The sequence below is a fragment of the Anas acuta genome, chromosome 13, assembly GCF_963932015.1.
Source record: "Anas acuta chromosome 13, bAnaAcu1.1, whole genome shotgun sequence".
Lineage (NCBI taxonomy): Eukaryota > Metazoa > Chordata > Aves > Anseriformes > Anatidae > Anas > Anas acuta.
In genome coordinates this window covers 11,085,182-11,099,717 of record NC_088991.1, presented here as the reverse complement: position 1 = coordinate 11,099,717, position 14,536 = coordinate 11,085,182, and the positions used below count along the sequence as shown (strand labels likewise).

At 46.6% G+C, this 14,536-nt stretch overlaps 1 protein-coding gene across 3 annotated transcripts in view; it reads left to right on the top strand.

The window, feature by feature from the left end:
* LOC137863712 (gamma-aminobutyric acid receptor subunit beta-4) overlaps positions 1-14,536 on the top strand; it is a 64,911-nt gene that overhangs the window by 32,077 nt on the left and 18,298 nt on the right. For all 3 annotated transcript variants that reach the window (XM_068697091.1, XM_068697090.1, XM_068697092.1), the window contains one exon: positions 9,952-10,172. In XM_068697091.1, coding sequence (XP_068553192.1) covers positions 9,952-10,172 — 221 coding nt within the window. The remainder of the gene's footprint in view (positions 1-9,951; positions 10,173-14,536) is intronic.

The window sequence follows — 14,536 nt, the reverse complement described above, 5'->3', positions numbered from 1 at the left end:
AGTTTCTTCTGAGATGGAGGTATCAGATTTGGTGTGTAGCAGAGGGCAGTCAGGTAAAGCAGCAGTCCTGTGGGGAGGTGGCTCTGTGTGACAGGGGACAGCTTTAGAGCTTCTCCTGCAGAGGAGTCCCCTGTGTTTGTGCTGAAGGGTGCTGATGTCTTGGTTCTTAATGATGTCCTTGAATGAAATATTTTTGTTGGTTGGATTGTACTGTTTTGATATGGACATAGATCAGCCGATAATGAGCTGTGGAAACCTTGCTGAAACAAGCTCTCAGCTGAAGACAGACTAGGAACTGCTGGACTGGAGTATGACTCTTTCCCCCTGAGGCTTTCTATTCTACCATGCTGATTTCCTCCTAGAAATCCTGTAGCATTCACAGGATAGCTTAATGGGAGGGTTTGCAGGAAGCCTTTTATCTGCATAACTGGAAATCCTTGGCTATGGGCAAGCTGTTGGATGGACTGGCTGATTTCTAGCCTAAACCCAGGGTTTTTCAGCACTATTAAAACATGGTGGCAATGCTTATTGAGAATAAACATTGATGTGCTTATTTAAGTAAGCACCCCCCCTGCACATCTTTCCATGATGTTGTTTTCCCTAAGGAGCAGCTCTGCAAGTGCCCCAGTATCACAAGTTTGAGCCTCAGGAGGGCTGAGTCAACCCTGCTTCCAGTACTGAGAGAGTCCAAATGCCTGGCTCGCTAGGTGATTTCCCCAGCGAGAATATTTCTGAGCTTTCACTGAAGAGACTTAAGTTCACTCTGCATGTCGTAGATGACTCCACCCCACAGCAGGAAAGAAGTCATATTGGAGAGGATGAGAATCCATGGCTATATGGCTTGCAGCACGCTTTCAGCTGAACAGTGCTATGTATTGCAGTGCTCCATCTGTTCCTGTATCAGCCAAGTTATCTTTAGATCTGAACATGTCAGTGTATGGTGGTGGTATGAACCTCTTCGGTTTGCACTCCAGCATTCTTGTAGTAGTTAGAATTGTTACTGCAGAAAACTTTGTCCAGGATAAAAATGACTTTTTCTTCTGCTTAGGTTTTTATTCAGGTTTTTACACAGGCGGAACTCCCACAGCCTTTATATATATATTTATATATATATTTAAAAGCTGCATGTATTTGAGAGCAGTGTTCCAAATGGCCACCTGTTTCAATAGCAATGCTGCAGCATTGGAGAGGATTACTGCAGAATGCTAAAGTATCTTCCCCCAAGTGAGAGCTTTGTCTGGTTTGATTGAAAACTGAATTAGACCTTGAGGATCTGACCTGCTGACATCTTGTCATATATACATTTAAAGCGTGCAGCAATAGTGTACGTGCGCAAGAGTGCCAGCACCTCAATATAGAACCTAGATTGGAATACAAGTGCGTGCATGTCGTGTTGCTATTTGAATATGTAAATAAATGGGGCTATATATAGCTCTATGCTATGTACATGTTGAGTGAAGGTGGCAGATACGGCAGCTGAATAGCTTTGCTGTTTCTGAATGCTGGTAGAGGCTCCCTGCTTGCTCCCTACATCTCTCCTGCTTGCTCCTACCCCTATCTGCCTTTCTGCTATCACAATTTTCAGGCCTCTGGAGAAGATCGTGTGTGGGGACAGGAGCTGTTAATATTCTGAGTCTGTGCTGAGTTGCTAGGCTACAGAGAAAAATGAACATTCAAGGAAAAAGGATGGTGAAAGGGAGAGGATCTGCTGAGCTGTTTGGAGACCCAGAAAGGCCCTCTAGTCAAATGAAAGGGATCGTTTTGGGGAAGGAGTCAGCACATGCACGTGGGATGAAATGTGGGCAGTCCCTGCTGGCCTGGCACAAGCAGACTCAGGACAGTTCCAGACAGAAAAAGGGCAGAGGAAGAAGTAAAAGGATCCTCCAGCCCCTGCTCCCTTCTACATCACTGCATGCAGGGCACGTGCAGCTGGCTGCCAGGGTGCAATGGGTCACCAGGCTGGGGTGTACACTTTTATTCCAGGTTGGATGAGGTCCTGGGCAACTTGATTCAGTGGGTGGCAGGGGGTTGGAGCTGGGTGGGCTTTCGTGTCCCTTCCAGCCTAAGCTGTTCTATGATTCTATGGTTCTGTGATGCATCCCTCACCCCTTCTTTGTAGGGTGCTTCACATGAGGCTCTAGTGAAGAGGGAAGCAAACCCAAAGCATGTTCACAGCTTTCAGGTTGGACTTCATCTCCCTCTCACTGCAGCAACCTACCACCAGAAGATCTCCTTTAACCTCAGTGTGACTGCAGGGGAAGGCAACTCATGGCTTTTATCTCCCTGATAAAACCTTTGCATTCCTAGGTCATGGATACACAACGTACTGACCCTTTTATCCATCAAGAGTTTTCAACTGAGGTTCAAGCAGACTTAAGGGTTTATAACACATCATCTGCAGTCTGATCCTGGTTTTTCTGGAGCCCAATCTGGTTCCTAAGCACTGACCCTCTTCAGCTGTTCCCCTCTGTAAATGAGTGTCAGGTATGTAGCTGTAGAGGCTGTGAGCCATCAGACCTATGAGGTGTCTTGTCTTCCTCTCTTCTGGAAGGCTGGCTTTGCTCTGTGCTCCCATTCCTGTCTGCAAGATTTGTTCCCTCTCAATATTGCTGGCTGTATCAGAACCCTCAGAAAAATTAAACAGTGCCTTCGGGTATTTTTATTATCTGGATACTTTATTTACCGAGCTCACATGGGCTCCCTGCCAATAACTTTCAGCCAGCTCTGCAAATAGAGCTCCTTGGCTCCAGGACTGTTGGTCCTGGTACTGCAGAGAGCACTCACTCAGCATGGACAAGGACTGCAGCTTGTTCTCCGCCATCCAGTTGGCCGTGAAGTCAAAGTCTGCTTGCTTGTGGACCTCCACAGCCTGCTGAAATCTCTTCTTTAACTCCTGCGTCCTGTAATAAACTTGACTTATTCAGCAGGATTGGGAGTGTTTCATACAGCTGTATTTTGAATGCTATTGTCAGCTGCACTGCACCCGTCCATCAGGTTCATGTTCCCCCAGCCAAGACCTGAACAAATAAAGTGGCATAATGATGGCATAGGCCAAAATGTGTGCAGTGCTGCTGGTGGCACTCTGCTTCCCTTGGCTTTACCCTGGCTCAGCCAAAAGCAGACTAACCCAAGACTACTGGGGCTCTCTATTTCCTGTACCATTTCCACACCACCTTACCTGCTTGGTCATCCTTTACAAGATCAAATGCTTGGGCTTTTTAAAGGAAACTAACACCATTTTCTAACCTGTTGATCAAGCTACTCTGTGTCAAATTAACATTGAGTTGGAACAGATGCACAGGGGTGTTATTTTAGAGTACCTAATACCAGTGGGTTTCTAAGTCCATTAAAGGATTTTGAAGTCTCCTTTTCTACTTCCCTTTCCTCTAGCCTCACTTCATCCAGTCTCTGGCAATCAGTGTCTATGTGAAGGGCTGCAGGACCTCTCCTGTCTGGAGTAGGGCGTGATTAGATTGGTGTCCAGTAAAACCATTGGCAAGATGGTGAAAAGGATGTTTCATTAAAAAAAAAAATAGTTCTGGGAATATTCTAGTGAAATCACATTTTTCTGTTACCATGTTGCCGCTGATAGAAGCCTATAAAGTGTTCACCACTTGAAGTGAGCATTTCTCAGCAGGCAAGATGTAAGAAAGTCACTACAAAATTCTCTGAAGGTATGTGCAGAGGCCTTTGAAAGGGTTTAGGGAGCATCACTGGTCTTCCAGAGTCACTTTTCACTTGGCATAATCCAGTTTTCTTCCCCCAGCCTTTTGAGGGCTTTAGAAACTGATATCTTCACTAGTCACTGCTTAAACATCTCACTCAAATTTAATTTAGCTTAATAGGCTAGTTGTTGCATGTTTAATTAAATACAAATGATTATTAAAAACATATTTTTGAGCTTTAATGGCTGTATATTAGATACGCCCATATGTGTATGCAGCAGGGCACTGGAAACAGATGCTGTAAGGCAGAAAGGGTAGTGCCTGGTAAGCAAAAAAAGATGGGCTGGGGGAAGCTGGGTGGGAAATGGAAGAAGGGGTGGGATACAGGCACCAGCACAGTTCCATGGTTTGTGGGTGTGCAGAAGGTAAATATGTAGCATATCACAATAGTGCAGACAAACAGCAGCTTGCTGCCCTCCCTACAGTATCCTAAGCCAGTTACCTCTCTAATGTGTCTCTTCCCTGCAAGGAATTGCTCAGGTAGGGACTTGTCTGAGCTCCCTTCTGGTTTAAGTGAGCATCTTACCTGCTTTTAGCTCCCCCATGTACTACAAGGAGTCCTTACCAGTTTCCAGACCATCTATCAATGTAATTTTGATTGTGCAAGCAATATCCTTTTGATTTTCTGCCTGAAAATTAGTCAAACTCATGCATCAGATACTGAACTTTGAAGGTGTGACCTTGCTTCTCTGGCAGTAGTTAGCCACCTGGACAAAGCAAGCCCTTCTGCGCTGGCTTGGCGTGGGAAGGTATAGGCACCAAGCATGAATCTGACCACCTCTCGTTCGGTGACTCCTCACCGTGAAAGAGGACAACTTCTCAAGTTATGATGAGATTTGGAGTGAAAGCTGGCTGGTGACTCAGAAACGGGGAGACCAAACCATCCTGCTTTTGGGAGTAGAACAGGCTCTGGGTTTTGCCCAGCCACTAGCTCATGTGGAACTGAGCACAGAGACCAGACCAGCCGAAATAATATGAAATAACTCAGAGATTCTGGGGCTTAAGAATAGAAACTGCCTGGCAATGGTGTTAAGGTCTTGCCCAAGGAAGATGGCATGCTGCAGGTGGTGACTTTGGGTTTGCTGCCTGTACGACTGAATGAGGTTGCTGTTTTTTTGTTGTTGTTCTCCCAGCAGGTGCTATGCTGTAGTCTTCTGACTTTCTCCTTTCAACCTCTGCATCCAGCTCGAATGGGGCTGTTAAACAGACAACATACAGTGCTATTCTGTGCTCAGATGGGGCTTTGATACACAGGCTGTGAAGTCTGAAAGCCTTGTCATGGGCAGGCCAACCCCCTTTAGGCAAAGGACCCAGCTAGGTATGTCCTGTCTGACATCTGTGGAACCAGCACCAGTCCAGGTGCTGCAGAGATGGGGCATGGCAGGAGAGAAATAGGGCAACAAGATAACACTTCACTTTCACACCCCTAGTTGTGGAGGATACAGCTGATATGTCCCAGTTTCTGGACATGCATTCAGCAATTAAACACATGCAAATTACTACAAAAGTAGATCAGATCAGTGAGGAGAAACATCTCCATGCAAAGTTCTTCTGAGGTCCTAAAGAAAATGAGTTCAAGAGCACAAAGACCTGCTGTGCAGGAGGGCACAGCATGTCATATTTCTGTCCCCTTGCACTGTGGACAGGTTGTGGGTGCAAGGTGGTTTTCCTGCTCCCCAGGTCAGGTGGACAATTGGGTATTTGAAATTAAGAGATGTGGAAGGAGATTCTGGTTTTCTCACCTGCTAAGCTGAAGCATAAGGAGAAGGTCAGTATCTAAAATAGTTGTCGCTTTATGTATAACAGTTGTCAAGCAGAACTTCAGACTTGTAAATCAGGCACTGGCTTGCACCAGAAGATAAATTAAAAGCAGAATAAAAGCAGAATGTTGGCAGAATACTCTCCCTATGAAAAGCACAGTAAGTACAAGAGCTGCTGCCTCCTGCCCTAGGCAAAGGTGAGGATCTAAAGCAGACTTTGTGCTGTCTTGGAGCTGGAAAGATTGCTATCGTGTGTTTGTCAGATTAACTGGTGCTTGTTAAGGTCTAGAACCCATTGATTTGTCTTATCTACGTGGAAATGGACAATCCATTAGGAGGGCAAAGTAGTTTTCTAAAACAAGCTTGCTAAGTAAGGACTGTGGACACCTTGCTCTGTCCTTCCCGTATTGTCCTGTACGTTTTACACAGCTCTGATTCCTTTCAACTGATTGCAGGCACATTGTTTAAGGCTCCCCTTAAAAATAACTCTTATTTCCCCTAACACCTCCTTAAAATGAAACATACTCGAGGACTGCTTTGTCCTTTAATTTCTCTCCCAAGAATGACGGGAACAGGAGCTGGTGTTTAATCATCAAAGAAGTCGAAGCCAACAAACTGTTCATTAGTCTCTGGCAGTGGCAGCTTGGTTTTTACTAAGTCAGATGTTTCATTTTTCTCCCTCTTTCTGGAGCATCTTGGCTTTCCTAATGTTCTTTTATGATCTTGGACAAGGAGACCATATGTCATTTTCTTATATGGGGTAGGACTTTTATTTGGTCACTTCTCCAAAAGGAGGTGATTTATCAAAGTCAGGGGTGGAGGGGAAATGGGGGACAAAGTGAAGTGGCATGGCTAGTGTCAGAGGTAAGCTGTAAAGCCTCTTTTATCCCCCTCATTGCTTACAGTACCTTACGAGTGTTTGGTGGAATGCTAGCAGCCTGCAGTAGTCACCTTCACTTTTAAAACTCCCCCCAGAAAGGTACCAGCTGTTTGTCGTACACAAAGATGGACTAAGCACAGGAGAGATTCATATTGCTGGAAATAGTGTTCTGAGCAAAGATTTGGTCCTTTCTCACATAGTATTTCACACCATTTCTAGATTTGAGTCCACTGTAGCCTGTAACAAGGATGCAGACTTCTGCCTCTGGTAATATTTAGTACTGGGGGCTGTAGAGGTCACAGGACAGAAAAACAATCTGCCCCAACCTGCCAGTGACCCATATCTTCCAGCAGCTGTGCTGAGGGTTCATGAAGCAGCCTGCTCAGGAGGGATGCTTTAGGTGACTTTCTGTTGGAAGCTGGAGCTCCTGCCATGTAGCAGGAGCATCTGCATCCTTGGGTGGTTCTCCTTTCCTGTTAGTCCCTCCCCTTTTACGACTCGGAGGACTGTGTTTTCCACATTATGCCTACACCTTTCACAGTACTGCTAAGTACCTGACCTCATGCTTTTTCCATAGGCTCTGTGGAAAGTTTTTTCCATTACCTTGCCCTCAATCTGTTCTTATATAGCAACCTGCTGCTGAAAGTCAGATACTCTCATTGTACAGCTGTTTTGTTTTTAACCTGTGCAAAAGTTATTTCCCCTTTGCTGCTTCCCACTTCTGTCAGAGCCTTCATACTATTTTTGAATATTTACTTTTTTGTATACTGCTCAGTAACCCTCAACTATCGAAAAGTGTGAGACTCTGTAAGCTTAAGTAGCACAGGGTTATGATTACTTACTGACTTAATACAGCCACTACAGGGAATCAGATAAGAGTAAGTCTGGTCTGTACCTATTTTTAAGTGATGTAAATACAGTGGAGAGCTAAACTGTAGAATTTACTACCTACCACAAGGCTGCAGGTACCAAAGGCTGAGATATTCTGAGATGAGATAAACTCTCAGAAGAGAAACTGAGCATCTCCAATTAAGAATGTATCAGCTCTGGCTCAGGAGATCATTAAGCCTGAAACAGCTGCAGAATAAAGTATCGCAACACAAAGACCCCATTTTTTCTTATATTTCTCCATTCTGTTCTCTTGACTGGTGCTGGAGACAGGACACTAATGTGTGATGACTTTTGGTCCGACACAGTACCACTGTCTCCGAAATGAGCACAAGCACACTTGTAAGAGTATCACTTCGGGCATAATGTGTGCTCTGTACACTCATATATCACTGCATTTATTGTCTTTGGGGTTCTACAGGAAACACCTTCCTCCATCCACATCTCTCTTGTGCCAACATTTCAGCTGATTACTGTTGTGTCCTCTTACATCTTTTTTGTTTTGGGGTCTCTGCTGGGTTTCAGAAAATACTGTAGTTATCAGTCTCTTCCTCTTGCCTAGAGATGTATGCCAACAGCCCTGTCCTCAGTAGCTGGTAGGATGCACTGTCACTTTAGCATGTGAGGCCCCCAGGTAAGCTCCTCGTTGTTCTCTGGGGCTTTTCCTAGCCCCTGAGAGAGCCGTCCCCTCTCCTCATGGGGAAGCAGCTCTGGAGTGTGAGTGCCTGCTGCTCCACATGTTGCTCTCACCTCTGCTTTGTGGATACATCATGCAGCGAGGAGGAGAGAGGGAGCAAAGCCTCTGCAAAACCTGAGATGGAGGAGGCGCAGGGAGGGGAAGCTGGGGCTGACAGCTCTCCGCTGCTGGGCAGAGCAGGGTGAGCGGAGGCATGTGAAGGGGTGTCCCATGGGGATGGTCACGCTGAGCAGATTTCCAGCAGGCTCAGGTGCTATCTCAGCTTTGTGAGGGGCTGAATGGGAGCTGCAGTGCTGAGCACAGCTCTGCATGCAGCTGGGCCACGAGGCGTGCCTTGCAAGGCAGCATGGAAGTCTTGTAAATAAATAGAATGGAAATGGTGCATCGCTGGCTGCCTGTCCCACAGAGGAGAGCTGGGTACCAAGTGGGGTTAGAGGCTCCAGAAACTCAGGTGCTCTGCTCATACTGCAATGCAGGTCCAAAGTCACTGGGAGGGGTAACCAGAGAGAATATTTTCCTTAGCAGGGTCTTGACCAAAGTGAGAATGTTGGTGTCCCTGAGAGATGGACTGTGCTTCTGAAGCAAGAGCTTAGCAATCCTTTAAAAAGCAAAGTAACACAGTTTCTTGGCCAGAAACCTGTCACTGTTTTTGCTCTTTTCAATATAATACAGAAGGTGACAGATATAGCTTTTGTATCCAGACTACACCACAGATTCGCTCCATGACCTTTCAGATACGCATGTGGGTCTGGATTTCTGAATCATAGTTAGATACCCGAAAGCTGGCATACCCATACTGTGGGATTATTTGAGCTTGTTTTCAGAGGTGCTAACTCAAACCTGGCTTTGAGTAAAGTCAGTGGGAGAAGACGGGCAGGCAGGATGCCTCTCTGCTCAGCCCAGATGTTAGTGCATGAGCATGGTCCTTGCCAGCCCCTGGCACAGAGCTGGCAATGCAGAGCAGAAATGCCCCTCATGCATGGTCAGGAGGATTCCTTTGGCACTTTAAGTATCTGCTTAGGAAGAAACAACGTGTCTCTGGCCCCAGCAGTTCATTTGCATGCATTTGCAGAAAGCTTTTTATTTAAGGACTTGTGAAAAGTTACTGGCTTCTGTAAGGCTGCTATCAGCAAGACTTGTGAGCGCTGCTTACCCTGCCCACTTCCTAATCTACATCTTGTTAGCTGTCTTACCCCAAAAAAAATCTTGGCTCCTAGCCTATTTAAGACCTGTTGTGAGAAGATTTTTTCATTGATGTGTACAAGACCCCTTCCTGTACTACTCATTTATCTGAGAGGAAATGATTGTACTTCTAGCACAGTGCTACAACACAGTCTGTGGCTTTATGGAAAAGCTGATCTGGGGCCTCTGGGTCTCCCCGGGATGTACAGTTACTGTGCAGCATCTAGAATTTGTTCTGCAAAGCTGCAGCTGTAGGCTACAGAGCAGCTCTCCCTGCCCTTTGGAAAAGTCCTGACTCAGCAGAACTTTTAAGCTTCAGCTTTGTGCTGTGGAACAGGAAAGGAAGAGGAGACATGTATGGCATTGTGGTCGCTGGGGATGGTGAAGGAACTGCCCTTTACCCAGTGGATCATGCTCCACTGGTGACAGATTTCCTCCACATATGTCCCTCTCTGAGAATTGCACTGAACTCCCAACTTAGCTCATACGCCAGGGCAAGTGCTAATAGTTTGTCATGGTTGGCCGGGGTTGACTCTGAATCCTTGGCCTAGAGGTGAGATTTTCCATGTGCCTTTGGGAATGTCCTGAATTTCTGCTCAGAATGAAAGTGGACTTTACCAAGTGTATTGTTTCCATTTTTGTAGAATGAATCAGTTCTGCAAAATGAGTCCCTTCAGCTGGTGGAGGTGCAGACGCAAACGTTTGGGTGCCAACAAATGTGGAGACCCACCAAAGGTCTCAGCAGTGGCAGGAGGGACTGGACTGCTTTATGTCCCTGCCCTGAGGCCAGGCTGTGACACTAGCATGTTTCTCTCCTAGGACTACACCATCACCATGTACTTCCAGCAGAGCTGGCGGGACAAACGCCTGGCATACAATGACCTTCCTCTCAACCTGACCCTGGACAATCGGGTGGCTGACCAGTTGTGGCTGCCTGACACCTATTTCCTGAACGACAAGAAGTCCTTTCTGCATGGAGTGACCGTGAAGAATCGCATGATCCGGCTCCATCCTGATGGGACTGTCCTATATGGCCTGAGGTAAGTTGGAGGGGAATTCCTGTTGGTTGTGGCTGTGAAAGATGCCTCATCTAAATTTCCTCCATTTTGAAAGAGATTCTGGTATTTTCTTCGTGCACACTGACTACACAGATTCTGAAGTGTTGTGCAGGTTTAAGCACCTGCTCTTTCTCCAAGCTAGACGTGGTTGTTTCCTTCAGGCCTCTGAGGTTCCCTGTAGTGCTGTAGACAAATATTGGAGATGGGAATAGTTGGTTCTGTGTGTTTCAGGTCACTGTCATTCATGTTGCATAACACTTCCATTTGAAACACTCATTTTCAGTTCCTTATAATTTTCTGCAAGTTTGGCCTACGGAGATGAGACTTCATTACTCTGGTATCTAATGCTGAATACCTGTAGCACTTGAGTAAAATCACTTTAGTTATTTTTGAGTATGAGATCGTAGACGTTTTTGTACCATTTAAAGAAAAAAAAAGTCTCTTTACCAGAGCAATTTTGATAATTGAGCTTTGAAAGTTGGTATCTAGTAGGGGAATGGTCCTCAGCGAGGAGGCTTTTTATGGTGTCTGGAGTAAATTTACTGGCAAGTACAAAGGCTTTTTGAAAGTGTGTTTGTGTGTAGGGGAGGTGACAGAGTTTGGCCTCGCTGTGATATCTGGATCTGTAGAGGTGCCAGGGCAGGTAGGAACATCAAGTGGGAGAAAGAAGAGGGCTAAATGGGAAGTTTGCAGCTGTAGATAAGTGTGCACTTTTGGATGTTGTAGGTAAAATCTAAGCAATGATTTCCCCAATCCTGTATTTGTCTGCTTTGAGCTGTTTTCCTAGTGTGTTTTCTTTGTTTTTGTTGTTGTTGTTTTTTTCCTCCTTTTTGACTACCAAAATTCACAGCTGGCTTTTAGACCTGCCTCCACATTCACAACTGATTGTGATAGCAGCTCTGGGCTTACGTCCCAGTGCAGCAAAGGGGGAGGAAAGACCTTTCTCTTTCAAAGAGGGTACACCCACCATTCCCATTTACAGTATCAGCTCCTCTGCTGCTTCGTGTTTTGTGGCAAGGACTGACTTTCTATGATGATTTCTTCCTTTTTAAGTAGCAGGGCTGTTTGGGGGAGGGTGGGGCTGGATGTAGGCACACCAAAGTAGGAGGCTGCACAGGACATCATCCTGCTAGGACAGCAAGGTGGCTGTGCCCAGTGTTTCCCTGTGGCAGAGCTCCGGGGAGATGTAAGAAGCAGTGAATGCTTGTGCTAAGGGACAGGCAGGGGTATGCTCCAGCCTGTCGTGAAGGAGGGGGCACAGAGTGCTGTGAGGCTCAGGCTGCTGAGCCAGCCCACCTGAGCATGGAGCTGCCTCCCCCAGGCTGGTGGGCACCCTTAGCGTGTACCTGCGCAGTGCATGGCGCAGAAATACTCGTGTATTTTTATCAGCTGCCATTTAGTCAGCTCTGACAACGAGCAGTGTGGATCCTGCTGCCAAGCAGTGGAAGTCCATGGAGGGTTTGCAGGGCCAGGCTGTTGTCTGAGCACCTCCTGCACCGTCCCTGCCCTTGCCCTCCTGTGGGGCCCTGCAGTGCGGGTGGGGGAGCTCGGTGCCCTCCCAGACAGGGCCTGGGTGAGATGAGGAAAACTGCATCCAGGCCAAAAGAAAGAAAATGACAGCTGTTTGCCCCTGTTATTTCCAGGGCCATAGTAAGAGCCGCCTGTGTTGTTTTAACTTTTGGCTGGTTTTCCTGGAAGCTGCTCTCTTGCCCCTGGAGAAAAAGGCAACTGCAAAAACAAAGCAGTGAGCAATTGCAACTGCTCTTCCCTGGCTGTGCCTCCAGCCAGGGTGGCTGGCTTTCACTGCCCTGAAAACACTGGGGCTCTAGGGAACAAGCCAGGTGCCCTGAATGCTTGAAGTCCCTCTAGATTTACCCATAGTGGTATGGGCAGTGCTTTCCTTAAGGCTTGCTGTCTGGACTGACTCCTGCACCTGTGATTTTGCTGACAGCAAAGTGCTAGGTGCAGTTTTGCAGGTGCAAATAATTGTGGTCGTATTCAAAAATACATAGACATATGCACAGCAGGTGCAAGCAGGTAAGAAAATGGTCTGGATATTCACCTGTGCTCCCTTCATCTTGGTACAAATACACCCATGCTTGCTCTGCAAACAGGAAAGAAAGTGCAGGTCCTTCTCCTGCATTATGAAGCCTTGTCTTCTCTTGCATTTTTGGAAGGATCTTTAAAATGGAGTTGTCTTGATAGAAGAAGGCCAAAGGAGGCATTTTCATTTTTTTTTTTTTTCATTTGTTTACCTGCTTATTTGTTTTTCCTCAGGCAAGATGCCACAGCTCTGTTCCTTCTCCTGCTACCTTCTCACCAGTCGCTTCCCCCTCCTTTGAGCTGATCCTGTAGCAAAGTGACTCAATCGTGCTATTTGTGGCACAACAGTCATTTTTCTTTCCAGCAGCCTCTGATGTCAGAGACCGGGGAGGATGACACCCTGGCAGGCCCCAGCTTTCAGCGAGTGTTCAGGCAGGATCAGGCTCAAACCCCGGATCAGACCACAAGGTCCGAGTTAGCTCACATGGAGTCAATGGGTATTTCGTTTGACTTCAGTGAGGACAAGATCAAGCTTCAGATAACTTGTTTCCACGAGTAAATGAAGCTCTTTATTCTGCCGTTCTGCTCCATTGTGGAAGTTGCGTGTCAGAAAAGCATATGCTTGTTTTTGATAGAATTAACGAATTAGTGGATGAAGGGAGTGCAGCAGATGTAATACAGCTACATCTTAGGAAAAGCGTTCGATACAAAAGCTTACTCCAAAATTAATTCACACTGGGCTGGGATTAAAAGCCGGTTGCCAGATCTCCGACAAAAGGAATGCATAAACAGCCACGGGCTGTGTTGGGGAGGCAACGCTGGGCTGCGGGACCAGTGCTGGTGTTTCCCAGCTCCGTCCCTTCCAAGCTAGCAGATGGCCCAAATCCCGGGGTCTGGAGCCCAGATCCAGCCCCGGGGATGCTCCAAGCAGCTGAGGATGTGTGGTCTGCTGTGGGAGGATGCAAACCCAGCAGAGCCAGCGGGGTTTTAGGAGATGGAAGGTGGTGAGGTGCGGTTGTGTCCACACTCCTCTGACCCCCAGATACCTTGAAGGGATTAAAGGTACCTGCAAAGTATGGGAGAGGTGGTCTCCTGGAGCACACAGCAAGGAATGTGCTAAAGAAACAAGGAAAGGCTGCAACAGGAAGGGAGGCTTAAAGGAGCTGCCCACAAAGATGAAAAGCAGTCAACTGTTGGTGTAGGGGAGGGAGGTGGATAAGATAGTGAGGAAGAACTGTGTAGAACCAGCTGGATTTAATGTATTTTTCCTCCTAATGGCTTTTTGTCAGAAATTGCATTGGTTTCATCAAATTTTAAACAAAAAAAAATTAGGGAGAAATTTTTCATTTAAGAAAAAAAAAATGTTTCAAAGTGTTGATGTTTCACTCCTAATTTTATGCAGGGAATTTTTCACTTATGTCAATAATTCCCTCTCTATTTCATGCCGCTTGCACTACCACTGCTGGAATTTGAGAGTTATAGGGAGAAACATCGAAGCCTTTCTCTGAACCCCCAGAGACTGTGTAGCCTACCTCTGCCATAATATTCAATAAGCTTTACGTTAGCACACATATAAGCTATACATTATGGTCTGATATCTGTATTTCCTTTTCTAGACTATGCAGTTTCCATTTGGTAGTGAAGCGAGTTAACACTCATCAAATGTTGATGTCGTCAGTATTTTCCTATGTTTCCAGAGACCTAAAAATAGAAAGAGCTGTAACAATGCTGAAATCCTCATATGGTAATTTGAAATCGCATTTGAAACCGGCTTAAAAACACCCTTCGGGGAAATCTCGAAGCTATTTGATTTCGTTCCAATTAAGGACCAAACTGAATTCCAGCAGAACAGGTGCCTCGAGGAGCTCAGCATCCCTGCGCTCACGGGGGAGCGGAGGGCCGGGGCGCGGGGCAGCAGGCGCGGAGCTGAGTGGACAGCGAGCGAGATGCAGCGCCTGGCTGGCAAGGAGCCCAGGCGATGTGAGCTGAGCAACTGAAAAACTGCAGAGGAATTTGATGACGGAGACTAAATCCTGTGCAGGGAGAATGAGGGATCTCCTCCTGCGAAGGTGGTGTAGCGGTGGGGGTGTGCGTGTGTTTTGCTTTCTCTTTTTTTTTTTTTTTTTTTATTCCTGCCCATGATAGTCACCGCAGTGAGGTGTGGTTTGGAGACGAGGCAGTTTGTGTAGATGCAAAGGAGCCAAGGCACAGCAGGGCACTGAGCCCATGGGGAACGCAGACCCCTGCTTTCCCCATCAGTGTAAATGCCTGTTCAGGGCTTGAAGCAAGGTGGAGAGAGCTGT